At 38.3% G+C, this 27,004-nt stretch overlaps 1 protein-coding gene across 1 annotated transcript; it reads left to right on the plus strand.

Annotated features, from left to right (window-relative positions):
• Positions 1-238: 238 nt before the first annotated feature.
• On the plus strand, positions 239-26,164 carry CRCP (CGRP receptor component). Its single transcript, XM_032216410.1, has 6 exons — positions 239-334; positions 4,434-4,470; positions 6,640-6,738; positions 8,346-8,440; positions 16,267-16,324; positions 22,857-26,164. Exons 1-6 carry the CDS (start codon positions 327-329, stop codon positions 22,998-23,000), a joined length of 441 nt encoding a protein of 146 aa, XP_032072301.1. The 5' UTR covers positions 239-326; the 3' UTR covers positions 23,001-26,164.
• The last annotated feature ends 840 nt before the right edge of the window (positions 26,165-27,004 follow it).

Raw genomic sequence — 27,004 nt, forward strand, 5'->3', positions numbered from 1 at the left:
CTGTGTGTATGTATGTGTATATGTGTGTGTTTTGTGTATGTATATATATGTGTGTGTGTGTGTGTGTGTGTGTGTGTGTGTAGTATATAGTTGTATATAGCTTCCATTCTTGCTAGAAAGAGGGTTCTCTCCCCACTCCCTCAAGTGAGTTGACATGAACATCTGGAAGGCGCCAGTCCCCAAACGGAGCCTTCCCACGGAGGAGGAGCTGCTGCGCCTGAGAAGGAAGGGGCGGACCCGGGCGGCCTCTTGGTGCGCAAGGAGGGCGCCGTGGAGGCGGAGGTGCTGACGGCGGTGCGGACTTGCCCGTGGACTGCAAGGGCAACATGGAAGTGTAAGATGGCGAGCGAACTGGGCTTATTTAGGCCACCAAGACTTGCATCCCCCCTCCCCGCCACTGAAGGGTTAAAAACAAGAGAAAGGCGGGATTTCACTCAAAAGCAGGGAGGAAAGAGAAGCACCGGGCGCGGGTCTGAACCGTCGTTGCTTTCCGGTCATGCACACACACGCGTTTCCCCGGCTCGTTTAAAGCCCTCGCGGTTGCTTCGGCCTTCTGCAGACGTGGCTCCTCCTCTTGGCTTGGTTTTTATTTAAAAAAAAAACAAACAAGCGGTTCAGCGGGTTGTGCGAATGTAGCCCGCTAGTTAGTTCAGGATTCAGCTTCCTTGTGCAAGTCCTGGAAATGATACGGTTAGGGAACCAGATTAATGTATATTAATGACTAGCAAGTCCTTCAATATTACGAGAAGGTGGAGTAAATTAAAGGCTTGAGTCGAGCCTCAGTGCTGATGACTTCATGGAGACACCTGCAGAAAGGGTTTGGCAAACAGGCTTTCTAACCTTTTTATCATTACTTTTTCTTTTCCAAATAGTTTTTATTAAACATTTTTCTTCATTTTATATCACAATTTCAATCTTTGCAAGGCTCCGATATCAGTAGATCTCATAGGTACATACAAGTTATTTACATTTTTCTTCCTTTCCTTCCATGTACCTATCTATTTTATACAATATGCCATTATTATTGTTACGTCACTATATATTTAACCTTTTTTGTCTCCTCTTAATTTACTTTTACATTCTTAATCTTTACTTCTATTCTCTAACCAATTATACCATGTGTTCCCAAATCAAATGGTATTCAGTTTCTCCTCTTTCTTTTATTTCCATTGTTAGTCTATCCATCTCCGGGCATTCTAGCACTCTGGAGACAGCTCCAGAGAGGATTTGGCAACAGCAGGGTAGATAGATTGTCATGGCTTTCTAACCTTTTTATTATTACTTCTTGGTGTTGCCTACAACCCTAACATTTCCTAGGGTCTCCAATCCAAATCCAGGTTTGGCTCTACTTACATTTTTTGGCATTGGCCAAATTCAGTTGCTTACTTCCACCTGCTGTGGTGGAGATTCTCTTGCTGGGAATACACGTAACAACTATATTTATTTCTGCATGGCTTTTTTTGGCACCATCTCTGAATCCAGACTTGTGATCTATTTTGCCACTTTTTGAGAAGTTTGAGAAGCTGTATAGGAGGAAAACAGTTTTCTGTACGTACAATCATATTTGTATATTTAAATAGGTACACATTGCTCTTCTGTACATTAATGAAAATACACATACATATGACAAAATTAAAAAAAAACTTGCAATAGTATGCAGTTAACACATTAAAAAGTAATTACTATATATCCAAAAGTAAATCCCAGTTAATTTAGTGGTGGTTGCTTGCTTCCTTGCAGCATCGTATTGATAGGCCAAGCTTCTGGGAGAACAAGATCTAATAAAAAAATAAATATTCATAGGATTTCAGTGCAGTTTTGAGAAGAATGTTCTGATTGATAGTTACCCATAAGCAATTTATAGACATTATTGTGATCAAGCAAGCAGGAAGTTAAATATGTTACTGTTGTTTTATTTGATTATTTCTAATTAATTAGCAGGAGTAAAAAATAAATAAAATATGGATTTGGTTTGGGCAGTTGTTCCTAGAATAGGGCATCCATCTAAGGCACATTACCCAGACTAGGTAGCATCAATATGTTGGGGGTTATATTGTGGCATTAAGAATGGCAAAACTTTATTTCTCTGTTCTTATGTCTGTATAGCCCTCCTGGCAACCCTGTTTAAAGGATTATTTCCTGCTGGGGGAAAGACAAGCTGCTGGACCAAGGCCGTTGTGACAAATAATCTAGCTATCTGATATATAAAGTCACTTGTTTTGCTTGGAGTTGGATTCTGACTTTTGAGGTGCCTGAGGCATTGTCTTGTGGATTTAGATGAAACAAGCTTGTGACTCCAAGGAAGTGGACATGGTCTTTGAGAAGACCTTCCTGGCTTGTGAAGGCTACTTAGGAAGTGACCTGTTCTTAGGTCTATGTGATCATGTCATCCTCCTTGAGGGAAAGGGGCCATCTGCCAGTTTTCAAAGACATTGCTGGACATAGTGATTTTAAACAAGTTAGGCACACTTTAATCATCCTTTTTTGGGAAGATTGCTGAAAAATGGAATTGCAGCTCCAAGGGGCCCACGATTATGTGAAGCCTTTTCAATTAGAGTTTAGACAACAGTGTTCACTCTACTTCTAGAGACAAGGTATATATCATCCTGGTTGATCTCTCAGCTGCCTTTTGATGTCATAATATTTGATTCATAGTATCCTTCTGGTCCACCAATGAAGGCACCATTCTTTCCCTGGGGCCATTCCAGTCAGTGCTGATTTGGGGAAAGAGATTGTGGCTGAGGCCGCTAATGTGTGTGTGCCTCAGGGCTCAATGCTCCCATCCCCGTTTAGATGAGGAGGGCCTTCATCCTGTGTGCTAATTGACTGTGTTCCTGGCCCTAGTGATGGTGCTGGATTCCACATAGCCACTGATGCCCTAGACCAGTGTTTCTCAACCTTGGCGACTTTAAGTCCACAGGACTTAAAGTCGCCAAGGTTGAGAAACACTGCCCTAGACACCTCTCTTGGAATGAGCCCTTGATGTTGCAGCTGGTCTTAGAGTTGATGTCAGTGTTATAAATTTCCATAGCCTTCTCTCTAAATATAATGCTTAAAAATAAATAAATTATATCTATTTAATTTGAAAGATGTATTGGGCATGTTTGGGAATATTAATTTTAATTATCCTAAAGCTAAAACTCCCCATCATATCGCTGTAGTGAAAAGAATGGGATCTAAGGTACAAATGGAGAGGAACTACTATTTCTTACAGACCGAAGTATCCTTATTTCTTTAGAAATCCCACAATTCTTTGTTCATTTCCCTAGTATTTTGCATTGTGGCCAAAGAGAGGAAAATATCAGCTAGCATCATGCTGAGTGTCGATGCAGTGATAAAGATGGCAAAACATTTTTAAAAATTCATGTGGGCAGTGGTTCTACCCAGCAGACAAGGACATGGGCCAAATTACCCCCTCAAATCCTCTGAAACCATGCAACATTTGTTCTAAAGTGAGCCAATTCACTCATCTCCTATGTTTTGGGTCAATTGAGAATAATTTTCTGTGGATCTATTACTCTTTTTGATTATTTTTTCTTACAATAGCAGTTGGGCACGGGGACTCTGATTTCTCCAGATGCATATGGAATGCAAAGACCTTCAAAAGAATTAAATAACGCCACCAACAAAAGAGAATATACGTCCGTCAACAACAACAAAAACACTTTCCATGAAATGATTGTGTCCGTGATTATGTATGAACATAATTGCTGTAGCTTTTCTTGTATCCACACAATGCAATGAGAACTCGAACTCAGCATATTTTCAGAAGGGGCTCCCTTTTCTTGTCCACTCAACCAGTACATTGTAAAGACAACATTAGAGCCTATGGAAGTTTGTGGAAAAGTTGTTGAACTTGTTTGAAAGTGATGAGTGTGGTGGTTCTATTCAAACAGTCGGCTGTGCTTGACATAATGCATTGTATTTTTTAAGTATGTTGCAACGGGGGACCTGAAAACAGTGTCATTCCCTTCCGTTGTAAATGCTAGTGATATTTTCTGCTGCCTATCTAACCAGCTGTACTCATTGTCCCGAGGCTGTGTAGCTAATTTGTGATTAGTGAATGTGATTTTTTTTTAAAAAAGGAATCTTGATTTTTTTTACTCATTTTCTGAAAATAAAATGAGTTTATTGGCTGTTAATTGGAATGCAGTTCAATAAAAAACAAGAGCAGGCAGGTCTCCGGCAAGTCCGTAAACAGATTTGGTTTCAATAGTCTTTGCAAGTTATGGTACACTTATTCTTAGTTTCAGATTAAATGCAATTTTAAAACTGATTTATAAGTAAAATCCTTCCTCTAATTAAGCTTAGCTCTGTGCCCATCTTCCTTTCAACTTTTAGAAGAAAGTTATGGATTTTTAAGGTGGCTTCTCCATACTTGTCCTGTTAAAGTATCACTGTACTTACAATCTCTTTGGATTTTTTTTCCATAGGAAAGATGGAAATGCAGCCCTTCTCAGCAATTATGAGGTAATGTGATTTGTAGTGTTCTGAAAAGTTACTCATAGGGTGAATTTTGTTTTCATGACAGTATTGTAATTCAGTAGATCTGAACTTGATCTATGTCCCTCAGCCACCATTATCTGAGGCTGCAATATAATGGGCAGGAATACACCACCTCCTTCATGATGGAGCCTAGGGTAGTAATGTAAGTGTTCTGGACTGGCCAATCATTTTATGTTTGTGTTTTTATATTTGTTTTATCACACCTTAATTGGTGTCTCCTCATTTATTTCCTTCTTAAAAGACTGGCATCTCTCTCTGTATTTAATAATTGCAAAAACAGAAATCATAGAGTTACTGTTACACAATGGGAATTATAACACGCCTTGGGAAACCTACTCTTGAATGAAAATAGATCCTGTCAATAAAATGTTAAACTTTCGTAATGTTAAAATAGGACATTCAAAATGTATCCATCTCCAGTAATAAATAATTGATTTAAAGGGTAGCCATAAAAGAGGGTGGCCATAATTTAAAATGTAGCCATAATGGAGGGTTGTTAGATTGTGCCAGATGAATTACAGATCAGCAAAGAGTTGCTAATTTCCTTTGTTTAATAGCGGTAACAAAAAAGCTCCTTCAAATTAGCTGAAATCACGAACGCTTAAGAATATTTGTAGCAAATGCAAGCTCCAATTATACTACTGAAAGAAAATCTTGAGCGGAATACATTGTTGGAGGCTTCTTTTTCCTTAGTTTTTCTGCCCATTTTCTTGAGGAGCTATTCAGGATGCATTTAACTGATTTATAGTGAATGTACCTAAAATAGATTTCACTAGTCTAAAGCCTGGGGTAATTTGAGTTTAAATGTTTGGAAACTAATTGGCTTATTGGAAAGGATTTTCCAATGTCTCGTAATATTTATTTATAGGTATTTAATATATATGAAAAAACATACCATATTTTTGGACTATAAGAATGTAAGACGCACCAAGATTTTGAAGAGGAAAACAAGAAAAAAAATAGTTTTTGCCCTCCACAGGGCAGGCCTCCCAAACCTTATGTGCACCCTGTTTCTGCAAAAAACGGGCCCATTTTTGGCAAAAATGAGACTTGGCAAGCCAAAAATGTTCATATTCGATGTATAAGACAGACAGACATTTTCACCCTCTTTTAGGGAAGGAAAAGTATGTCTTATAATCCAAAAAGTACTGTATATGCCCATCTTATATACAATGATACTATGTAATAGTATTTAGGAATGATCTTGAGAGACAGGAGGAAGAGCCCCAGACTTGACAACTGTCAGATAAGAGGCAGCAGGAGGAATGAGGGTATGCCATACATTTCAGACCCTTCTAGGTTTCTTGGATTTTAAAGATGAGGGAGAAGAGATATTCTTTCAGGCTTGCAAGATTTTGTTAATATAATTTTACCATAAAGTTAGAACTTCTGGACTTCCTTCTTGCCTTGACTACCTGGCAAGGCTAATAATACCCTGGGTGATTCACAGGGACATAATAAAACACAAAATAACCACAAAACCAACATAAAAATAACTCCAGGCCCCAGAAAACAAAAGTCACCCACAATCTGTGCATCCACATATATTGGGCTCCAGATTCACTTTAGCCCAACATTTGGGTAAAGAGACATTTATTTAAGGCCTTTCAGAAGGCTCTATGCAAAGGTGGGATTCTATTGGTTTGGCCCAGTTCGGGCGAACCGGTAGCTCCGAAGATCAGCTGAGAGTGAGCCAGTTCGCTCCACCCTTCAGGTGGGCCCCCCTTGGGCTATACTCACCTATATTTCCTTGTTTTTTTAGCCCAGCTGATAGGCACGGCAGAGTGGATTGCCACGCCTCAGTTGTTTTCCCGTGAACTGTGCACATGCACGCAGTGCGCATCAGGCACGTTAGGTGTGCTTGGCGAACCGGTTTATAAACCGGTAGTATCGCACCCCTGGCTAGATGGGTAGGAATATGTGATATTGAGCATTTTTAATGGAAGTCACCCAGAGCCACTCAGGTGAGATAGGTAGTATACATATTTAATATATAAATAAAAAATATTTCATGGAGGAGGGTACTTTAGTCCTCGAGATGGCCTTTTACCATATTGCTACTTTAAAGTGGTTTTCTGCCACATATTTACTGCAAAGTTCTGGAGATGTTTAAAGCTATTCCCTCCTTCCCAGGTCTACAAATTGTTGACCGATCTGAAGCAGCAGTGCAAAGAGCCTGGGAAGAGCAAGCAGAGTGTTGCCCAGCAGAATCTGAACACAATCACGTATGAAGTAAGTTAAGACAAGACATGAGGAAAAATCTCGTGCTTTGTTGCATTTTCTTTCTCCATCCCACTTGCCTACTTTCATGAAGAGGAATCTTTTGTAATTCTGCTATCTACCAGAGTGGGTAAAAATCAATAATATATTTTTTTTAAAGTAAAAAAATCAGATTTTTTAAAATTTAAATTGGATTTTTTTTTCTTTTTATCAAATTTATTTTAATAAAATGTTTTTGGAGAAAAATTCCAAAGAGTTTTCTATTTAAGATACATTAATAATTTAGTTTATTCAGCATGAAATGGAGCTTAGTTATGTAGTACGACACTGTATATTCTGCAATAGTGGGACTTTGAGTCAACAGCAGGTCGGAGGAAAGCTGCTGCGGGACAGCTATGACAGTTGCTCTTTGAAAATTATGATTTAAATCGAGATGATTTAAATCAAGCCTTTTTACTAGTGATTTTAAATCTTGATTTAAATTGACTTGATTTAAATCAAATCCACCCTGCTATTTACTAAAAGAAAAATTCAAAGAAGTAGCCCAATTCATGTTCTTATACAGCATGAAAGCCAACTGGATGATTTTGGGCCAGTAACTCTCTCTCAGCCCAGCTCACTTCACATGGTTTTTATTCTGAGGAAAATAGGAGGAGGAAGACATGGTGGATGTGTTCACTGCCTTGCTTTAGTTTTTTAAATTAAATAAAGGTGGGATACATAAATAAAATATATCCTTGAAAACAGGATATATAAGTGAAATATTTTTCATATTTTTAAAACCAAAATATCTCTATAATACTACTGGAATACTATAGCTAGCAAAATAATAATAATACAGGTAATCCTCGACTTATTTCTACAATTCAGCCCAACATTTCTGTTGTTAACAGAGATTTGTTAAGTGAGTTTGACCTTTCCTGCTACAATTGTTTAGTGAATCACTGCAGTTGTTAAGTTAGTAACACAGTCGTTAAATGAATCTAGCTTCCACACTGACTTTGCTTGTCAGAAGGTTGCAAATGGTGATGACATGACCTCGGGACATGCAACTTTCATAAATACAATTGCCAAGCATCCAAATTTTAATTATATACTGCAACAGTCATGTGAAAAATGGTCATAAGTCACTTTTTTCAGTGCCTTTGTAAGTTTGAATGGTCATTAAATGAATGGTTATAAGACAAGGACTACCTGTAATGACTTAATAAATGGATAAAAAAATCAAATCCAGTCTGAATATTGAGTGACTCTACGATGAGCCATAATAATCTCCTATAGTTCTATTACATCCGTCTATCACAACATTTCATTTCTTAAGCCTTAGTATCATATTCTCTCATATTTTTTCTTGTCTTACTCCAGTGTATTATCAGATGTGGATTATTTTGCCATCCTAAAACTGTTCATGACCACTAAAATGAAATAAATAACAGTTTTCACAAGCTCATTGCTCTCGCTGAAAAAAAAACTCAAAGCAAAACATTTTGACTTTAGACATCCACAGTAATAATATTATTTGCAGCATTTGAAACCAGGAAAAAAATAACTCCCAACTGAAGATGGCCTGCTCCATTGCAGCGGGAATAATATGGAAAATTCTTTTTCTGCCCTTTTAGACACTGAAATACATATCAAAGACACCATGCAAGTTCCAGAGTCCTGAGATTGTAAGAGATTTCCTCATAGCACTGAAAAATCACAAGCTAACAAAGTAAGTTAAAATTTACACCATGCAACAATGGATTAGAAATGTTTGCATTGGATTAAATATATCCCAACTGTTCATAATAATGTTGAATTATTGGTGTTCATAAAAATGCTTTCAACTCACACCAGGAGATCCCCTGGTGGTAGGGAGCAAGAAAGTCAGCTGTAATATGTGTGATATTCTCCCATTTGTGATTTTGTTTTTATTCATGTTTTCTGTTTTTATTGCCTTTGTAGTATGTTTTAATAGTAGATGTTATTATATGCTGCCCAGGGCCCACATAAAGTCACTTTTTGTGAAATAGGCGGCCATATAAATGTGATAAATTACTTATTTATGGGAAATCCCAAGTAACAGTTTACTGTAATAATATTTGAGGTAAAACTGTATTTAATGATACAAAAATGTATTATATCTAAGTTGAAGATTAAATTCAAAGAGCCTAAGTAAATACTCAGTACTTTCAAATATGAGACAGTATAAGTTCTTATTAGTTAGTTAACTGTGGCAAAAGTAATAATTGCTGTATCTGAAAAGACTTGTATGAAGGAACCTAAAATCAATTTGTCAAGATTGTGGATTCAGTTAATGACAGGATTGCCATCGCTAAGTGAAGCAGTCACACTTTATGACTTCATCACTTAGCAATGGAAATATTTATTAAATTACAGGTAGTCCTTGACTTATCGCAATTGAGCCCAAGATTTCTGTTGTTATATGAGACATTTGTTAAGTGAGTTTTGGTCCATTTTACAACTTTTCTTGCCACAGTTGTTAAATGAATCATTACAGTTGATAAGTTAGTAACCTGTTTGTTAAGTGAATCTGTCTTTCCCACTGATTTTGCTTGTCAGACGGTCAGAAAATCTGATCACATGATCTTAGGACATAGCAAAGATCCTAAATATGAACCACTTGCCAAGCTTCTGAATTTTGATCACATGATAATGGGGATGCTGCAAAGGTCATAACTATGAAAAATGATCACTTTTTCAGTGCTGTTGTAACTTTGAACCGTCACTGAACAAACTGTTGTAAATCAAGGACTAAGTGTACTTAATAAGGGAACTGGGGATTTAAGTCTACTATATAATGTTTATTAAATATTTTGCTTGTTAAACTTTTATCCAACATCAAGTTTAATTAATGCTTGTAATTTGATTTTGGGCCTTCTGGTTATAAACAAAATTGATTGGTTTAAATTAATATTACAGATTAGCAATAGAAAGAGGGACTGGGGTTATCTATCTTTGCATATATAATAAAGAACATTTCTCCTTTAAGAGAATGTGCATTGGGAATGTTGGCAGTCTGCACATTATCAGGAATATCTATCTTCTTCTGACTAGCAGGGGCACTACATGCCCAACAGCCTTTTTTTAATTAAACAAATAAACATTCAGAAATTTACATTTTAAAAGCTGAGGAAAATGTTATCTCATTACTTGGGCAAGTAGCGGAAATACCAGACAAGCATTTAAACCAGGGGTATCAAACTCAATTTCGTGGAGGGCAGCATAGCAATAGCAGTAGACTTATATACCGCTTCATAGGGCTTTCAGCCCTCTCTAAGCGGTTTACAGAGAGTCAGCATATTGCCCCCAACAATCTGGGTCCTCATTTTACCCACCTCGGAAGGATGGAAGGCTGAGTCAACCCTGAGCCGGTGAGATTTGAACCGCTGAACTGCTGATCTAGCAGTAGCCTGCAGTGCTGCATTTAACCACTGCGCCACCTTGGCTGGGGCATCAGGGGTGTGTTTGATCTGGGGGTGGGGCTGGGAGGCATGGCCAGCTTCATGTCACTCAATGGCTTGCTCCCGCCCTCTGCCAGCAAAAACGGAGTTTGGGATGGCTGTGCGTGGCCCTCCAAGCTCCATTTTCAGCTGCGATAGCCTGCTCCAGCCCTCTGCCAGAGCAAAAATGGAGTTCATGAGGGACCTGCGGGCCAGATCTAAGTACCCTGCTGGCCAGATGTGGCCCTCAGTCCTTGAATTTGACACCCCTGATTTAGACTGTTTGTATGGATCTGGAAACTTCTCATTGGCACTTCTCTCTGCAAAACTCCCTTCAATATGTAATAATTCTCTCTCAGATTTGTTTTCTATTCCCAAATCCTTTAAAATAGTCAATTTCTGTCATAAATCCTTCAGAAAATAGCTAGTCCTTGATTTATGACCATAATTGAGCCTGTATTAACATCGTAAGTTGTGCTGGTCATTAATAAGTCATCATGTGATCAGTCAGATTTTACCACATTTTTATGTGATCATTAAGTGGTTGGGCCTTCCGACTGTGATTAAGCCGCAATCGTTAAACAAACTCATTGTTTGAAGTGGGCGTTTTCTGCTAGAAAACGGATATAAAGTTTCTGGCAAAAAAAAGTTATAAAATGCAGTCACATGACCCCAGGACACTGCAAACAGCCATCACTGCAGGAGGGTTGCTGACGTTATCACGGACATTGGAACTTCAATCTGGGTTGTTAGGTACCTTTCAGGGAGTTCATCGTAACTTTTGAACAGTTGCCAAGTGACTGGTTAATTAGGCAAGGACTATTTGTGGTCAATTTAGTTTGATTGTAATTGTTTTGGCCTAAAAATATTATAACAAAATAAACAGCTGTGAAGAGAATTGTAAGAATTGTCACAGTAGTTTTCCAATGGTGAACAATATTGTCTTTCTGAGCATTCACTTGATCTGTGTAATTGTTTTTGATAAACCTTATTACCATTTTCCACAATGATGTCTGCAGCAAATTGTGACGACACCAAAATGACAACAGTAATAAAAAATAATATATCTTATATATATATAAAAGCAAAATACCACTCATGCATCATCACGAAATCTCCAGAAATATAGAGCCTACAAATTTGAAATTCAATACTTATGTTCCTCTTGGCTTCTAGGTGCTCATTAAGAAAGGAGTTTTTCGAAATGACCATCAGATTATCACTATTCCTTATACAGTATTATATTAACATGCATCGATGCTAAGGAGTTAGACTTCTACTTCCCCTCCCCACCTGAAAGGAAGTCTGTTCCAACTGCCAGTTGGCCTATATCAGCATGGCCAGCGCATGAATCATCCAGCCTGCAGGCTAGCCCAATCACATGGTTTCGTAGTGAAGCATGGGTATTCAGCTAGTAGTTTGATATAATCACATTAATGCTGTGATTCAGTACCTGCCCCAGAGATCTTGATTTTTATAAGTAATCATGATATTTGCATGATTATATCATCACACTCATTGCCATTTGTTATAATAGCAATAGCAATAACAGTAGACTTATATACCGCTTCATAGGGATTTCAGCCCTCTCTAAGCGGTTTACAGAGTCAGCATATTGCCCCCAACAACAATCCGGGTCCTCATTTTACCCACCTCGGAAGGATGGAAGGCTGAGTCAACCCTGAGCCGGTGAGATTTGAACCGCTGAACTGCTGATCTAGCAGTCAGCCTGCAGTGCTGTATTTAACCACTGCGCCACCTTGGCTCCTTCTAATTTTTTTTTTTTAAACAGAATTCAAGTTTAGAAAAATGAATAAATTAGCTACAGCCTTGTAAACAATATGTTTTTATGACATGTATGTATGTACAAACATACACACTCGCTTTTAAAAATCCTCTGAAGAATAAATCAGATATTACAAGGTTATCCTTCTGACCTCTCCAGCAAATAGAGGAGTCTGCATAAAGGCATCCAGAAAACGTATGGCTGAAGTTGGGGGCTCTCGATTTGCATTCTGTGCTATGGAAGAACATTTCATGTTATATCTTAATGTTTACCAAGTTAGATATCCATGGTTCTACTTGTGTTGCTAAAACAAAAATTCTCAGAAGCCCCAGCTTGCTTTGCTAATGCTGAGTGATAGTAAGAGCTACAGAGAATCACATCTGGAGACTGAAAATTCTCCATCTGTGTTTACAATGCTCAGTTATACATGTAGGTCTGTCATCCAGGTTCTGTATAGAGCATACATTAGTAGTTGGTACCTCTAGATGGCGCCCATTGACAATATAATTGTTATAGGAAGGCCAGCTCTAAAAAAATATGGTTTTCCTTTTTAAAAAAAACAAAAACAATCTTTTAATATAATTTTTATTTCCTGGCTGGCAATGTGAGGCATTGCAATTTCTATACGTCTGGAGGAGATCAGATTGGGGAAGGTTGATGTATATAGTGCTTTATATTATTTAGCAACTCTTCATGGTAGGTGAGTAATTTTTGGTGCTTCCTGAGCTTGGCTATTTTTTTGCAGATGTGTCATTAGCAGACTAGGTAACATATGATGATACTATCCCACAGAGCAACCTGAGCTACAAAAATTCTCTTCTATCAATAATTTCCCCACAGTTAGCTGATATAGCGAAAAAAGAAAAAAAGACCATTGTGCCTTTAATTGTCATGTCATATTTACAGGTACTTCCAGCATTTCAGAGGTAATCCAGGTGTCCAGGTTCATATAGAGTAAAACAGGTTTGGCACTTTCATCTAATAATATCTTAGAAATCAGAAAACAGATATAAGGAGGAGTAGCCCCTTGCACAGACTCAAGTTTTGTTATATAGTGATGGCCAAAATGGAGCAGCTAAAAATGAAGCCGATTCACAATATTAGTGAGAAGAAAATAGCAAAGTGAGGCAACTGCTAAAAAAGCAAAAGCTATTTTTGATAACCATAATAGGAGCATAGGGTCCAGAAGAGAAGATATAACTCTTCCATTCTGTGTTGCCTTGGTCAGATCCCATGCGATTGGCACCGTCTTGGCATTGTATAGAGTAGACGCAGATTGCAATGAGTTCAGAAGATGCCTAGATAGGTTTGGAAACAAAACACAGTCAAAAAGTCTGTGTGGGTGTGGCCTATGGAAAAGACAAGTGAGAAGAAATATAGAATACTTCATTGTTCAGTAACAGTCTTAAAATATATGAAGGAAAAAAAGGAATGAATTTACTCTGTATTGCCCCAGAGAGCATGACCAGAACCATCAGAATAAAATTACAAAAATGTAATTTTCAGACTAAATTTCAGCTGCCATGTGAGAAGATTACTTCTCCTTTGCTAGAAGTCTTCAAACAGAGGTTGGATGCTCATCTATTAAAGATGTTAGAAGAGATCCTGAACTGAGCAGGGGGGTGGTTTTATTATTTATAAATTATATATATATGGCCACCGACTTGCCACGCGATTTAGGCTGGCTAACAAAAAATTAAAAACAGCAAATAATAAGCTAAAAAATTAAAACATATTGCACTGAGAAGAGTTGATAATCTCCTAATCCTGTGTGGAGGGAAGAGGTATTTTCAGAGACAAGCAGGGTTAGATTCATATTGGGGAGGGGGGGAGAACGGTGGGGGAATGTTGTTCCAGAGACAGGCATAGTGATAGAAAGAACACATTTCCTGGGTCCCACAAAATAACACTGCTTGAATGATGAGACTCTGAACATGACAATCCTATCAAACGTTATTGATGAAAAAAGGTCATTGAAGACCAGCCCAGGCCCTATGTCATGGATTTCAAACTCAAGGCCCATGGGCCAGATCTGGCCCGTGGGGTGTTTAGATCTGGCCTGGGGGCTGCCCTGGAAACAGTGAAGGACTGGCCCGCGGTGCTTCTGCCAATGAAAATGGAGCTCAGGAGGGTTTTCACTGACAGAGTGTTGCAGGAGGCCGTTACAGCCAAAAGTGGAGCTCAGGAGCTCATTTTTGCTGGTAGAGTGCTCAGGCCACCACAGGTGCACCACAAGCCCAACACGAGTGATGTTGAGCTGGCCATGCCCATTCTGGCTCCCTGAGATCAAACATAACCTTGATGTGACTCTCAATGAAATCAGGTTTGATACCCCTGCCCTATGCAGTGAAGGATTTTATAGGTGATGGCCAGCACTTTGAACTGCATCCAAAAGTCAACTGTACAATTAATATAGCAGCAGTGTTTTATGAATCAAAGTTTCAAATGTCCTCCCTAGAAAAGGAAAGTTGGAAATTTATCAGAAATTACCCAGCATTGTTTGGTTCAACAATGGGTACTTGAGAAGAAAATGTACCATTGTATCCCTAACCCCAAGCCTAACTATCGCTTCACTCAAGAATTAATGTACCACCTCTTAGATTCAACCACTCATTGTCTCCCTGCAGACTTTAATCAATTTAGAAGAATGTGAATCTAATATACATGTGACTTCCTTCACAACCCTGAGGACCCTTTCTGCTTCCTTAGGACCAAGAAAGTAAAAATTCTCTCAGATCAAGCCAGACAATACTTAACTCAATAGGACCTCCATAGTTGCAGTAAGGTTCTACATTTAGGCAAGAAGAACGAAATACACAGGTACAGTATAGGTGGTACCTTGCTCAATAATAGTAACTGTGAGAGGGATCTTGGAGTCCTAGTGGACAACCATTTAAATATGAGCCAGCAGTGTGTAGCAGCTGCCAAAAAAGCCAACACGGTTCTAGGCCGCATAAACAGAGGGATAGAATCAAGATCACGTGAAGTGTTAATACCACTTTAATAATGCCTTGGTAAGGCCACACTTGGAATACTGCATTCAGTTTTGGTCGCCACAATGTAGAAAAGATGTGGAGACTCTAGAAAGAGTGCAGAGAAGAGCAACAAAGATGATTAGAGGACTGGAGAAGATGTTGGATAACTATTTGTCTGAAGTGGTGTAGGGTTTCCTGCCTAAGCAGAGGGTTGGACTAGAAAAACTCCAAGGTCCCTTCCAACTCTGTTATTCTAGTATTGATTCTAGTTGGAACTCATCTCAGGTGGATTTTAATGATTTCCCTTAACAGATTACTTGAATAATCTTCAGAGCAGCCTATCAGAAGATTTTCTGACCAATCTCTCCCTAAGAGGGACTGAATCACTTTGTACAGGGCTCCTAGAAAGCAATCCATGGACACAATAAAATGGGGAAAATAATTATATTTTGTCCCTTTTTATTATATATACCTTAATAAAGATTCTTCTCCATGTTTGATTAGGTTCTTCATCTTTTTCCAGCAGTGCTGCAAGCATCTCTTTCTGCTATTTCATTTCTATTGTGGGTTGTTACACCATAATTTAAATTCCTAAACTCTCTTTCTGTCCTTTAAAAAAGCCCAGACATATACAAGTAATAGTAATTATAAATGTATCCTGGGTTATGTTTTCATTTAGTTTAAATGTTGTTTACAAAAACTTAATTTTATAAGGAATCCATGGTTGAAAAAAAACAAACTGGTTTAAATAATTGTTTTACATAAAAGTGATAAAAATTCACCCAGCTGTTGATACCAAATAAATTGGGCATCTCTGTCTTCTGACTATCTTGGTAACCAAGGATGTGAAACTGACCCTTAATGCTTTTATTGTGCTGCACAGGATTTTGAAATACACTTTCAGCCTTTTGGGGCCATCTAAGGCAGGGGTCTCCAACCTTGGCAAGTTTAAGACTTGTGGACTTCAACTCCCAGAATTCCTCAGCCAGCTGGCCCAAGTCTTACACTTGCCAGGGTTGGAGACCCCTGATCTATGGAAACAAGCTTTTGAAATCTGGGTTCAGAAAGAGCAGTGGATTGTGAATGTTCCTGAACAAAGGGTCATTGAGGGCTTTAGAACCTATAAACCAGTAAATTCCAATGGATTACAGATGTGGGAATGGCAATTTTCAAGCTCTCGCATTATTGCATTTCTGACTGCTAAGGCCAGGCTGTAAGTAAGACCCTGAAGTAAATTGGATGTTCTGTGGACAAGGTTTTGTTATGATGTGGACTCACTCCTGTGACCAGAATCCCTAAATTATATATATTTATGTCCTTTGCTTGGGTACAGGGCAGAAAAACTGCAACTACTCAACCACAGGCCTGCAACTGCTGTTGAAATCCAGCTGGTAAGTTACAAAGCCACCTTCTAAAACATTGCTTTGAACATAGAAAATCAGCCAAGGAGATTTATCAATTTTCCAATAGTGGGATTGATATAATTCTAGTCTGGGTATCCTTTTTCTTGCCTTTGTTCTTCTCTTCAGCCTATTTTATTGTTTACTCTGGTTGTGAAGGGGTTGCAGCTGTGATGCAGCACCTGAACAGATGCAGTGGAAGGACTGGCAAAGGTGGGGAAAGGAGCTGCCAGGAGGAGTTACTATTAGATTTTGGAATTTTATTATATCATTTTATTATAAAAAGTTTGTTATTATTTGATTATGTATTGTAAATTGTCCTGAAATCAGTGGTGAGTTGTGGGTGGTACGCCCTGCTACGGGCGTACCGGTGCCTGCTGGAAGCAACAGACTCAGTTCCAGTATGGTGCTTCAGAGGGCCCACCCACCCACCTGCGTTCCTGAGCTGTATTTGACCCAACCGGGCCATTTGCGCATGCGCAGTCAGCGTAGGGCGTCTGCGCACTACTCCACTGAGCAGCTGGAGGATCACAGGTGGTGGGTGCGCAAGCATAAGCAGCACGCGCGCATGTGGTAGATGCCCGGCCCAGTCGTAGTGTACCGGTTGTGACGGGATCCGGAACTCACCACTGCTGGAAATATATTAGAAGACTGTAATGTAAGTTATTATATTTAAAATATATTATGTAAGCTACCCAAGTCACTGAGAATGACTTGGGCAGCCATATAAATTAAATAAATAAATATCAAGAAATAAACAAGAAGCCATAGAAGAATGCTGAAGCAAAGTAATTATATCCAGGTTAATTGTAAAAATAAAATGGTCAGGAGCAGACTGTGGTTTTTGGACCTTTGTGCCAACACACATAAAATAGCTACAGTTTTGTAAGGAGAGATTTCTATTTTATGCACAACAGAAGTCCAAATATGACAGAAAGAAATATGTACAATAAAATCAGATCGTCATGGAGAGCAATGTATCTAGAAGCCAGTTTGGTTCTGGCAACCAGTTTTTAAACCCACTACATGCTCAATTAATTAACATGTCATCAAGTCCACACTTTCCTAACTTAATCCAAATTTTGTCAGGTGCTTTATCACATTTTTTGTTGAAATCAAGGTATACTATATGTAGAGTAATCTCTACCATCTCTGAAAATTGTCTGATTAAAATGAGATGCTGCTGTTTTATCTTCTGATAGCCAGCACATTTAAAAATTTCTACTGAATGATCTATTCATTGTTGACTCTAGAACCTGTCTAGTTTTGATGCTCTGCTACCTGGTCTGTAATTTCTTAGATCCTCCATTGTTCTTTTATTTGAAGATGGGAATTTTATCCTCTTGGTATTTCACTGGTTCTTCTGGTTTTCTCAAGGTAATTCATAAACATTTGACCAGGCCAGGGATCGACAACCTTAAACACTCAAAAGAGCCACAAAGATCCTAACCGGAAGCCCCCCTCCCCCCCCCCAATTCAATTCTGGAGCCGACCAGAAGTCTGTTTCCCCATCACAGTCTCCTCCTAGCGGGCATCCTTTTTCCTCTACCTGTCCTAAACGAAAGGCCTATCAGTTGTGGAGCTGACCAGCAGAGGGATGAAAGAGCCTCCAGAGCTGCAGTTTGCCGACCCTTGGATCAGGCCATCAGAAAGTTCTTTCATGCTCTGCATTTTGTCTGATCCCTGAAGCTTTAAACCCATGCAAAGTAAATATAAATACGGTCTCACTCTAACCTTGGCCTTTTAGATTGTCATAAAACAGTTGTCTAGTTCTTTGGTCATTGAAAAAGTGTTGAGGAAAAAAAAATGACTTTAGCTCTGCTGTTTCTGTGTTACCTGTCGTTCCATCTTCACTTAGGCTGAACATGACAAATTCCTTTATCTATTCTTCCTAAACTTTAGCCTCCAAGCCTCTCATCATTTTTATTGCTCTTCTCTACACTGAACTTGCATATACCAGCTCTGAAGAGGAAAATAGACACTTCATGCTTTTCTGGCAATCCCCATTTTTAAATATTTTCTTTTTTAGGAACTTCATACATTTCTTTTTCCCATTAGTTTCTCTGATCACGGATTCATACTTACCATTATTCTGAATTATTAAAATGTGCAAAGTTCAAAATACCCAGTCAATTAGATAAATTTCCTTTCCCTTAATCAAGATCTCCAACACTATGTGGTCCCTTTCTCTCAATATTCTCTGTTTATTTTCAATCTCTCCCACCCCCTTCAACTTCCTCTCCAGGCTGCATCATTCCCTTCTAACAAACCTCTGAGAACTGCATAATAAATGGATATTGACTGATACATCCTTTGCTCCGATTCCCTGAGCAAATAAAATGTTCATTTCAGAAGAAAATGAATAGCTGAAGCAAATGTTCTGAGGTGGCGCCTGCTCTCGTAGAAGACGTGGGAGTTCTTAGGTCATTGATTTAGCAAAAAGGCAAGCTCTCCATCTGCTTTATTCCACATTTAAGGAAGTGTATTAGTTTATAGGAGATGGAAAATAAAACAAGAGATCACTCTTGGTTTAATCCTCTTCATAAAAATATTTTGATTCCAAAATAGCTCCTAGGTACACAGTCAAGGCTGTTGACTTTAACTGAAGTAGATGAAAATAATTCAATGTTGCAATGTGCTTCACCTGCATAAGTTTTTTTTTAACGTATTGTATCTATTTTGCTCTCTTTCAAGTATTTAAAAGTTAAGTAGGGAAAAACAATCATTTCTATCAGCTTAGCTCAAATCTTTACCATACTGAAGAGTTTGTTATTATTGCTGTTATGATTTGCTGTACAGTCACCCAGATGTTTAGATTGAAATTGGGACTTTTATCCACCTGTTGAGTTCTTCCCAAGGCCAGAAATTGTTGTTCAACAATAGAGGAAGTCCTCAGCATACAACCACAATTGTGCCCAAAATTTCTGTTGCTGAGTGTGAGACCATTGTTAAATGAATTTGGCCCCAGTTTACCAACTTTCTTGCCACAGTTGTTAAGTGAATCACTGCAGTTACGTTAGTAACACATTTGTTAAGGGAATCTGCCTTCTCCATTGACTTTGCTTGCCAGGAGGTTGATCAGGTGACCATGGGGATGCTGCTGCAACGGTTGTAAGTATGAAAAACAGTCATAAGACACTTTTTTTTAGTGCCATTGTAACTTCCAGTGGTCACTGAATGAATTTTTGTAAGTCGAGGACTACCTGTATTCGCAGCAACATAAAGGTACAACATCATTGAAAAAAGTGTGACATGATCATTTTTCACACGTGCAACATCCCCGTGGTCATATGATCAAAATCCAGACAGTTTGCATCCCAGAGTCATGTGATCTCCTTTTGAGTCCTTCTGACAAGCAAAGTCAATGGAGAGACCAGATTCACTTGTCGACCGTTTTACTAACTAAACAACTGCAGTGATTCACCTAACACAGTGTTTCTCAACCTTGGCGACTTTAAGTCCTGTGGACCTCAACTCCCAGAATTCTGGGAGTTGAGTTGATTCTGGGAGTTGAAGTCCACAGGACTCAAAGTCGCCAAGGTTGAGAAACACTGACCTAACAACTGTGGTGAGAAAGGTTGCAAAATGGGGCAAAACTCACTTAGCAAATGTCTCGCCTAGCAACATAAATTTTGGGCTCAATTGTGATCGTCATTCAAGGACTATCCGTATTGTACAAGGGCCCTCCTGGCCACAGCTGTCACCTCCTAATTGAGCAGGAGCTTTGAATCCAAGAAGACTTCAGAGTAGGAAAGGACAACTCTACTGAAGCCAATGGTGTAAAATGTCCTCCTCTAGGATCCAATATCTGAGTCATTTCGATAGCTTAGATGCAAAAAGCTAAAGATCACAAAAGCTTGGCCTGCCTTTGAGGAAGTTTGTTTTTCTCTGCGATAAGAGGAGTAGATCCATAAAGAGCATTAGCTGTGACCAAAGCTGTTTGTTTAAAGAGGAAGGGATTTCATGTGCTTTTGTGGTGTGACTAAGAATTTCCATTTGCTATTCTTAGGCAGATCTAATAGGCAGATCTGAGTATTTGCATCAGAAATTTCTTATCGTTTTCAGTGAAACGATATGCATGGTGAGGAAAAAATAAAACTGTGATACATTGCTCAGTCATTCAGTTGCTTTTTACTCTTTGTGGTGGACATCATTTTACTAGGATTGTCTGTCAAATACATTTAATTCTCTGCGTTTTGTAAATATCTCTTGTCTTTCCTATTTAATTATTCTCAGATATTTTGTAGTGTTTAATTTTGCCTTCGGTTATTTTCATTGCATAACAGACAACTGTTTTTGCATTTCTGGGGTTGGTTTGGTGTGGTTTTTTTTTTTTTGCTTCAGCATTAATAATGCCATGGATTTTTTTCCAGGCACTCTAGTTACCAAACCTTAATCCATTAAATTTAGACTTTACCTTCATCACGGTATCAAAATGAATAGACTGACATACCAGTCAGATCTTTTATTTGTCTTCTTTGGTTTAAGATGCAACTGCGCAACAAGAAGTGTGTGATCTGAGCCATAGTGAGCACCACAACGTCTTCTTGCTGACAGTATAGAATTTCTTCATTTTTGCCTTTAGAATATATTGTCAGTTTGATTTCAGACTTGTCCGTCTGATGATGGCCATCTGTGGAGTTATGTTTTAGCTTCTCGGAATAAGGCGTGTGCTGCAAACATTTAATTTTCTTAGCAGAACTATCTGTCTCATTCATTCATATGTGACCTATTTTTCCTGTCAGCCCAGATTCTATTTGCAGCTTTAGTATCTCAGATTTCTACACTGTAATTAGAATTATGCTCTTTTTTTTGATATGGTGTTGCAAATTGTCATAGAACTGTTATACTGGATTTGTCATTTGATAACTGGCTTACCTTCAATTCAGATTAATATCATCTCATTTGTGGGAGGGTTGTATCCAAGCACTGACTTACACAATAACAACAACAACAACAGCTAGCCTCATTTTTTCAATGAGATTTTAACCCACAATTGAAGATCTATTGCTTTTCTGATGTGAAGGGACTCATTTCAGTCCACTTCAATTTGCTGATTTCCGGAATGTGAATATTCACTCTTGACATTTCTGTTCTGACATCAACTTTGCCTTAATTCATAGTCTGACATTCCATGGACCAATGGGAGATATATCTTCGCTGCTTCAACCTTTCCTTTTGCTTCTGGGCAGTCAGGAGCTGGGCTTTCCTTTGGCTTCAATTCAACACATTATAAGCACCAGTGCCCTTGCTCTTCGCTCTTGCCCAGTAGATTGTTTCATGCCTTCCAAGCTTCAAAATTGTGTTGATGCTGTCTTGGTTGTGCACATCCACTTGATTTTCTTGACAGAACACTGGAGTAGATTGCTCTTTCTTTCTCCAGTGGACTGTATTTAGTTAGAGCCCTCGTCTTTAACATGCCTGTCATGGATGACGTTTCTGGGAATATACTATAGTTTATAACATCATTAGGAAATGTCAGCTGTTTCATCACTACAAGGCCAGGCTCCATGAAAGAAATAATGCTTCCCTGTACATTCAAGCTGCATCCCAAGTGGAGCAAGGCTGAACTGGAATAGTCCAATGGCCAAAGAGGTTCCTGAGTTCTCTAAAACTTTCCATTGAGCAGGATATTAAAAAGCAGGAGATGGGGAAAAGCAAAGGAGTTCCAAAAATTAGGATCAAATCAAATACCTTTATTAAATGATCCTTGATCTGCTTTTACAATAAAAAAGAGAAATCGTTTGATATAACAATTCGTTAATGGGTGGGAAACAATAGGGACAATCAAATGCTATCTTTAATCAAAGGCTTTGCACAGTTGCAAGACTTGATGAGGGTATGTGATATGTGAGTGTGGGACAAGCATCCCTTAAAAAATAATAAACATAAATTTTGTCAGTGTTACCTTCAAATTTGGAGATGACTGGGGAGATCATAGCACATCTTGGGGCATCATAAAAAGACACTGTATGAGGACATGAGTGAGAGTTTCTACCTCCCTGGAGCCACAAGGGCAAATTGTTTGCAAATGAGTTCAGTGCAGCCTTCCTGCCAATAGAGCTCAGGCCCAGAAATTAGGATAAATGGTTCAATTATAAGATTTGAGTCCAGGGTGTATCCAGATATTGACAGTACCTAACTTTGACTAATGCATTCATTCAGTGCCTAGGTGGGGAAAGCTCTTATCAGTGCCAACAGTCTTATCTGTAGAAATGCCCTTCCTTACCAGGGAAGGAGAGGCCTCTCTGTGCCTGTTCCTTAGAATACCTGATTAGTTGACTGTTTTCTGATTCGTAGTAATTGGTTTAATTTTATCCGAGTTTTTCTGAGCCTTGCTAAATGTTAAAGTTGTTTGGTTTTTGTTCATCTACTGCATAATGTCAGCTTTATTGTCTTAGGACAATCTCTTGCTGTACCAGCTGCAAATTCTGTGAATTAGGTCCATCCTAAACTTGGAAGTTAGCATGTAAAAGGGTGATCAGGACATACTGGTAAGATACTAAATCATTGTCCTTTGCAGATTGTGGAAGAAAGTGAAGAGAGGCTTACAGAAGAGCAAATTGAATCCCTTCTCCAGACAGTCACCAGCATGCTTCCTGGAGACCCGGAACAAGAGCAGGAGGAGCAACCCATGGTTGTGGAAGAGGAGGGGAGCCTAACATAGGAGAAGTATAAACAAACTGCAGGAGACCTCCTTCCCCATTTTAGAATCTGGAAGGATTGGCCAAATTCTTCATTTGCTATGAGAATCTGCAGATTTCCCACTGTCTCCATGATGACTTCGCAGTGTTGTTACTATATGTTTTCCAATTGTTTGTACATCATAGGGGAATTATTATTTACATTATAAACTTTTAAAGGAAAAAACAAGCCCACTCTTTTTTTTATGTTTTGTGTATTGTAAGTGCAACATGAATCGGAAGTTCATCCCAGGGCAAATGCTACTGTTGACTTCACAATTTTCATGCTTCTCTATTGTGATATGAATCCTGAATTCATCACAAGGCAGATGCTACAGTTGGCTTCACAATTTTCATGCTTATCTACCTGGAAAGTTTTACACATCAATAGGACAAACGTTGGCGTTATGGACTTGTTCATTTATTAGGAAAGTGCATTCCAATTTTCCTGTTATTACTAAAGGGTATCACATATAAAGTAGCAGATCATTAATAGGTTAACAATAGCCTATCCATTACCGTTGTATGTCAGTCATATGACTGACCCGATTTTGCAACCTTTTTGCAGTTAAGCAAAGCACTGTATTCGTTAAACAAATCTATGGTAATTAAGTGAATCCATGGTTGTTAAACAAACCAATGGTTTACTATGGGCGTGGTTTTGCCAAAAACTAGAAGAGCCAATTTTGGCCAAAACTCTGTAAAACTGGTTTTCATGTGACCACAGGATGCTGCAAATGGCTATGAATACAGTCATATTGCCAAAGTTTGTCATGCAATCACAGAGAGGACTCAACCATTGGAACTTTGAATTTGGGTTGTTAAGTCCCCTTTTCAGGTTGGTCATAATTTTGAATGGTTGCTAAGCAACCTGTCGTAAGTCAAGGACTGCCTGTATGTTTTTCTTTCCTTTGTTTCTCAGCTGAGGCTTTCACTCTTCATTGGGTCGACTCACACTTAGTTCTTAGCCATAACATGTCCACTATCCTTTTGGCAGATGTAAACCATGGTCTGGGATCAGTTTTCTGGGCAAACACAGCCAATTCCTAAGGAAACCTAAAGGCATATTGTTTAGTCAGTGCCCCTCTGTCTTCCTCCCTCACTTTCATTGTTCTACCGCCAAACATCTGTCTAGTAGTCTGTATCTTCCCAATATTTGGGAGATTGAAAGAATCCAGTAATCAATGGCGAGAAGGAATTGTAGTCCAAAACATCTGGAGAACATCAAGTATCTTTGCCGTGTTCAGTTTTTGAGTGTCCTGGGCACCTTCCTCCTTAGATTTACTTGCTTGGACATATCAACAAATCTAAAAAACAAGAAACCTGCTTTATACTACATTACTTTATGCACATATAAATAAAATGGGAGTGTCTGGCCAACCTTTCCAATGCAGTGCTGAACATCTACTTAACTCCTGGTAGAATACCATCAATTTTTTTGAAACGTGTGTTTTAGGTTTGTGAAAAGTATATAAAGAAAGAAACACATAGGAAAAATAAGTGTGTTTCAGTTTGAGATATGTATTCTTTTTTTTAGGCAAAAGATACTTTCAGGTGCTGAAACTCCTTAAAAGGAAACTGGGTGGTGAATGATTATAGCTGCAGGCAAGCAAATCCCTAAAATAACTCAATCTTTGTTCAAAGCTCCTATTTGCTCTTCTGCAGATGTGCCAGAAGATGATGAGATTTGTACATAAGCAGTTCTATCCTTGCTTCCTGTTCTGTTCTCTTCCTGTTCTGTTAGCTTGGAAACGTGGAAACGACAAGTGTCCTTCACCAGTTCGGGGCTTCAAATCCACAGGGACTGCATGGCTTGTAAATAAATTTAAATTGGGCAGATTCAAACAACATGTGCACAATGACTTGATTGATAGATCTTGATAAGTGGTAGTGAGAGAATACATGAAACCCTTAAGTCCACCTCTAAACACAGTAGCCAGAAATAAGTGGTGTGGTTGACCATTTAAGTCAAGACAAAGGAAAATATTGTAAATCCTGATTTAAGCATATCTGTTTGGGGGTGGGGGGAGTTGTTTAAAAAGTCAAAAGAGGAGAGCCAAGACTGTATGTTTGAAGCTCTGTCTCTTGCATAATTGTAAGTCTATGGTGGCCCCCCAAAAATCAGAAGTCTGATAAGAACTTTTCTGTCAATTTTTATTAAGTGAGACAAGTAGTTCTTGGCTTATGACCACAACTGGGATCAGAATTTCCATTGCCAAGCAAGTGAGTTAAGTCCAATTTTGCCATGATCAAAAAGTGTATCACTGCAATTGTTAGGCAAATCATGCAGTTGTTAAGTGAATCCTTTTTCCCCATTGGCTTTGTTGTAAACCAACTGGGAAGATTACAAATGGTGATCCTGGCTATAATTCAACCATCATAAGTGCATATGGGTCATCAAGTGCCCAAATTTTGATCACATGACCTGGGGGATGCTGCAAAGGATGCAAGTACGAAGACTGGTTATAAGTCACTTTTTTCAGTGCCACTATAACTTTAAACAATTGCTAAAAGAATGATTGTAAATCAAAGACCATCTATATACTTAAGCTGTAGTTCACAAAAGGTTATACCTTTTAATGCAAATCAGCTAGTTAGAAAAGTTGCTATGAGGCTCCTGGTTATTATTATTGTTGTTGTTGTTGTTATTTGCCATTGGGGCTTCTAAGATACTTTACCAACTCAACCAGTTAAGATTAAGTCAGTAACATATGCATTGATAAATTAGATTGATATCCTCACTGAATTATTACTTCCCCTAGTTCACAAGCTTGTTGGGGAAAAATTGAAGAAGGAAGTATAAAGAAAGATGGGATATAAGCAAGCAAATTATTGTACAAAAATCCTACTGATATAATTAGTATTTGTGAGATAGGCTGGCCTTGAAATAATGATTGGTCTAAAATCATTCTGAGTTTCCATAGCTAAAGATGGATTTTTCCAGTATAATGACCACTATACTATATTGGCTCTCTTTTAAAGCTATACTCATTTAACATTGGTGAACCAACTCACTTGTTTTTAAGATTCTTGACTGAAAGCCTTATATTTCAAACAGATTTTTCCCAACACATAAATCCCACCTCTATCAAATGGACATCCATTCTCATGACTAATGGCTTTAACACTGGTATAACTCTTGAGTTCAGATTGACAAAATTCTTTACAGCTTTAGGGATGGCATTTATGTTCCCTCCCTACAAACATCTGAAAAACCATTTGACTCTTTTAACAATAATCTATGTTAGATGATTAATCTCCTTTTTGGTTTCTTTTCTTTCTTTTTGTTCATACTTTATTTTTTATAAACAAATAATAAGCTTTTTGGATATACTTGAATGATTTTAAATGTTAATATACTGTTTAATTGTGGCAAGTTCTTGTCAATTAAACCTAATCATATTTTGTATACATTTAGGATACCAAATGTTAAGCTTAAGAACTTGGAAGTGATTAACTGCTAAGCCTCATGGATATTTATTTAGACATTTGTCATCGTATTCATTGAAACTTCTGCCAAGTATATATTTTATTGCACCATTTGATATTTATTTGGGGCAAAAAAAATTATTCAAAGCTTTCAGCGCAAAGCGCAGTACATGATAGAGTAATCTAAACAGTATGGGGGAAAATAGCACACCATGTATACTCATGGATAAACCCATCCACAGATAAGCCAATCCTCAATTTTTTAATGAAAAGGCCATGAAAAAAATGTGCCACGTACAGATAAACCAGTTATGAAGATTAAAATGTATAAAAAAATTGAGGGTCAGCTTATTTACGGATAGGCTTATCCGGGAGAATATACAGATACTTTAAAAAAATATGATTACAGTCACAGAAACCTCACAATTGATCTACATAGAAAACACTTTTGGAATTTTTACTCAATAAAGATGAAAATGAAATTTTGATATTGGGATTTCATATCTTTTGATTATGGGGATATATATATGTCTAATCTGAAAGCAAGGAATGTTCATTT

This window comes from Thamnophis elegans, chromosome 4 (assembly GCF_009769535.1).
Source record: "Thamnophis elegans isolate rThaEle1 chromosome 4, rThaEle1.pri, whole genome shotgun sequence".
Classification (NCBI taxonomy): domain Eukaryota; kingdom Metazoa; phylum Chordata; class Lepidosauria; order Squamata; family Colubridae; genus Thamnophis; species Thamnophis elegans.

What these genes read in the sequence shown, in the direction of transcription:
- CRCP (XM_032216410.1), top strand. An exon ending in CCCTTCTCAGCAATTATGAG is followed by an intron (nt 4,471 to 6,639) that starts GTAATGTGATTT and finishes CCTCCTTCCCAG; the next exon opens with GTCTACAAATTGTTGACCGA. An exon ending in AAAAATCACAAGCTAACAAA is followed by an intron (nt 8,441 to 16,266) that starts GTAAGTTAAAAT and finishes GCTTGGGTACAG; the next exon opens with GGCAGAAAAACTGCAACTAC.